The sequence below is a fragment of the Lupinus angustifolius genome, chromosome LG06, assembly GCF_001865875.1.
Source record: "Lupinus angustifolius cultivar Tanjil chromosome LG06, LupAngTanjil_v1.0, whole genome shotgun sequence".
NCBI classification, from domain to species: Eukaryota; Viridiplantae; Streptophyta; class Magnoliopsida; order Fabales; family Fabaceae; genus Lupinus; species Lupinus angustifolius.
The window spans coordinates 19,656,013-19,659,959 of record NC_032014.1 but is presented as its reverse complement, the minus strand read 5'-3'; the positions used below and the strand labels follow the sequence as shown (position 1 = coordinate 19,659,959).

General features: G+C 43.9%; 1 protein-coding gene across 1 annotated transcript; it reads left to right on the top strand.

The window, feature by feature from the left end:
- LOC109350516 lies at window positions 394–3,190 on the top strand. The gene is made up of 2 exons (XM_019591748.1): window positions 394–2,795; window positions 3,043–3,190. The coding sequence occupies exons 1-2, from the start codon at window positions 394–396 to the stop codon at window positions 3,188–3,190; spliced, it is 2,550 nt and encodes an 849-aa protein (XP_019447293.1).

Sequence of the window (3,947 nt, the reverse complement as noted above, 5' to 3'; positions counted from 1 at the left end):
GTAGCTATGAATTGGTACATCCGCCTGGATAAGACCCAGATCAGGACCTTCTTGGATCTATCCAATGCCTTCATCAGACAGTACAAGTACAACGAGGATGCTGCACTAGATAGGATTCAACTACAGAATATGTGTAAGAAACCATCTGAGAATTTCAGAGAATATGTTCAGCGTTGGAGGGGACTAGCATCCCAAGTCCTTCCGCGATTAGAAGAAGATGAACAACTGTCGATCTTTATCGACACTCTGCATAATCCATATTATGAACGCCTCATAGGAAGCATGACAACCAACTTCAATGCTCTCATCAAAGTAGGGGAGAAGATAGAATGAGGTATCAATAACGGGAAGATTTCCGATGAAGGTTCAAGCTCTAGCAAGAAGCCCACTTTCATGAAGAAAAAGGAGGCAGAGACTCATTTCATCGATGCCGAGCCAAAAAAGTTCCAGTCGCGGAACAATAATCAAAACAATCATCGTGCACCCTCTCGGTTTGCACAGAACCACAATCAAAGCCAAAACCAAACACATAATCGAACAACCCATAACCCCCCTCATCCAAACAATAACATACACCAACCTAGACAAGGGTATACTCATTACCCCAGAAACAATAACTATAACCAACAAGAAAGGAGAGCACCCGTATTTGACCAGATCCCGATAACCTATACAGAGCTTTTCGCATATCTACTAGGGCAGGGGATGATCACACCAGTCCCTGGAAGAGTCTACGAGAACCCTGGGCCATGGCACAATGAAAACGTCAACTACGCTTACCATTCTGGAGCTACAGGACATCTGGTAGAAGACTGCAGGGCCTTCAAGTACAGAGTTCAGGACCTCATCAACGCCAAGCGGATAGATTTCCGGGAAACTAGACCCAACATAACTGGAAATCCTCTACCAAACCATGGAAATCAAGGAGTGAATGCTATTCTGGAGGAGAGCAAGGTTGTAATTGTGGGGAAAGTTGATGATGTGAAGATGCCTATGAGCTTCATTTTCCGAGAGATGTGCAGACAAGGTTTGGCGGAGGTCGTTGTACAAGAATTAGATAAAAGTGACATAAAGAGTTGTGAGATGCATGGCCGTGTGGGCCACAGTTTGAAGGATTGCAAGGAGTTCAGGTTGCTTCTCCAGAAGATGATGGACTTGAAACTAATTGCCACAGGCGGAAGATCGCAGTGTTATGGAATTAATGTCTTAGAGAAACACCAAAATGAGGTACCTGTATTCATACGCACGTATGAACCCGTGATAAATCCACCTGGGGGCGTTCAAACATACTGCAATCAGCATCAATGGGAATCATTCATTCGACAAATGGAACCCGTAATAACAGGGGAGCAAGGCCCCCCGTATGAATCAGATAAGGCAGTGCCTTGGGTTTACAAAGAGGAACCAATGGGGAATCCTTCTATAGTTACCAACATTGCAGGAAGTAGCAGAATCACAAGGTCGGGATGTATCTATGTTCCACCAGAGATAGAAATGGGTCCATATGGGGCCACTAAAGATAAAAACAAAGAAAAAGTGCCAGAACCTACGGAAGAGGAAGTTGAGGTAGCCTTACCCGAAGGAGTGTCAAATGAAGAGGCTTGTGAGTTTCTGAGGTTCATCAAGCAAAGTGAATACAAGGTAGTAGACCAGCTTAATAAGACTCCAGCAAGGATATCTTTGTTGTCCTTATTAATGAGCTCTGAGGCTCATAGGAATATGCTGCTAAAAGTATTGAACCAGGCTCACGTCAACCACGACATTACAACTGACAGATTTGGGGGGATAGTCAACAACATTGTAGCAGACAATTACATATCCTTTTGTGACCAAGAGTTACCTCCTGAGGGCATCGGACATGTTCGCCCCCTGCATATCTCAGTAATGTATAATGACTGTGTGATTGGTAAAGTCCTCATAGACAATGGGTCGTCTCTAAATGTAACGACAAAGCAGACTTTCTCCAGATTGCCAGTAGACGCCTCCTTCTTGTGGGCCAGCTCAATGATTGTTAAAGGTTTTGATGGGTCCCGTAGAGATGTGATGGGGGAGATGGAGTTACCGATCAAGATAGGACCATGCACATTTAACATTTTGTTTCATGTAATGGATATCAATCCAACGTATAGCTGCTTGTTGGGACGTCCATGGATTCACTCTTCAGGAGAAATACCGTCTATCCTGCATCAAAAGGTAAAGTTTATAGTTGACGGAAGGTTGATAACGGTTTCGGGGGAAGAAGATGTGATGGTATCTCAACCATTTGACACCAGCTACGTCGAGGTGACTGAGGAGGCATTAGAGACATCATTCCAAGGCCTCGAGATTGTAGACGCCACATTCATGATAGAAGGTGCACCAAAGCTGAATATTTATCCACTAGATGCTTCTCTCGTGGTGGCAAACATGATGATCCGTGAAGGATATCGACTTGGCAGAGGATTGGGAAGGTATGGACAAGGCTGCAAGGAAATCCTAATACCCAAAGCTAATAAAGGTCGATATGACTTAGGGTATACACCTACCTGTGAAGACAAACTACAAACTATAGGAGCAAAGAAAAGTGGTCGTGTGGCTCGGCTAGGGCATGTCAGAAATGAGGTTGTGGCAAAACTTCCAATACCGCACATCAGTCAGAGCTTTGTTAGCAGCAGTTCCAGGATTTCAGGAATGGTGGCCATCTTAGAAGAAGAAGGCGTGGAGGAAGAGTCTGGGTTCACGTACATGTGTCCCCCCGGTACCCGCTTGAAGAATTGGAGGGAAGAAGCGCACGCATCAGTTTCACTAGAACCAAAGTAACAAATAAATGTAGTCTTCTAGCTATGCCCAAGGCTATTAGACATTTTTTATATTTTTCAATAAGGGCTCATTTGTTTCAGTACTTTCAAAATTAATAAAGATCAATCTTTTTTATCATATCAATGCGTCTCTTTTGCATTTTTTATTCATTGCATGCTGAAAGAAAATCATTAAAAACAAAAAAGGTCAGTAAAATTAAAACCAAATTTATGGGGAGCTGACTCGGTCATCCCCGTATTGCAGATCCAATAGCGTCTCTGAAAGTGAGGGTCATGCTAGTGAGCCCTCCTCCAGATCTGACCAACCCATCAACCAAGTGGAAGATGACAGTGATGATGAATGGGAGGCTCCCCTAGAACTACTCAGACTGGTAGAGCAAGAAGCCAAATAGATTCAACCACACCAAGAGCCTGTTGAACTCGTCAACCTGGGTTCTGAAGAAGATAAGAAGGAAGTGAAAGTAGGCACCACAATGGGCGTTAAGGAACGAGAAAGGCTAGTCAAACTCTTACACGAATTCAAGGACGTATTTGCTTGGTCATATCAAGAGATGTCGGGACTAGACCGAGGTATAGTAGAGCATATATTACCACTAATACCCAACTCCAGGCCAGTGAAGCAGAAGCTACGAAGAATCAAGCCAGAGATCTCCTTACGGGTCAAGGAAGAAGTAGAGAAATGGTTGACAGCTGGGTTTTTTAAAGTTGCTGAATACCCAAATTGGGTCGCCAATGTGGTAGCTGTGCCGAAGAAGGGAGGAAAGCTTAGAATATGTGTTGACTACAGAGACCTCAACAAGGCTAGCCCAAAAGATGACTTTCTGGTGCCGCATATAGATGTCTTGGTGGATAGCACTGCAGACCATGCTCTTTTCTCATTTATGGATGGGTATTCGGGGTATCATCAGATCAAAATGGCGCCAGAGGATGTGAGCAAAACTACATTTATCACTCCATGGGGTACCTTCTACTACCAGGTTATGCCATTCGGATTGAAAAATGCTATGGCTACATATCAGAGAGCCATGGTAACCCTTTTCCACGACATGATGTATAAGGAGATGGAAATCTACATCGACGACATCATCTGCAAATCCAAGACAGAGGGAGGAAATTTAGACAACTTGAGACATTTATTCGATAGACTGT

What these genes read in the sequence shown, in the direction of transcription:
- LOC109350516 (XM_019591748.1), top strand. Translation starts at nt 394, where the DNA reads ATGAAGAAAAAGGAGGCAGAGACTCATTTCATCGATGCCGAGCCAAAA. An exon ending in TCAGTTTCACTAGAACCAAA is followed by an intron (nt 2,796 to 3,042) that starts GTAACAAATAAA and finishes CCCGTATTGCAG; the next exon opens with ATCCAATAGCGTCTCTGAAA.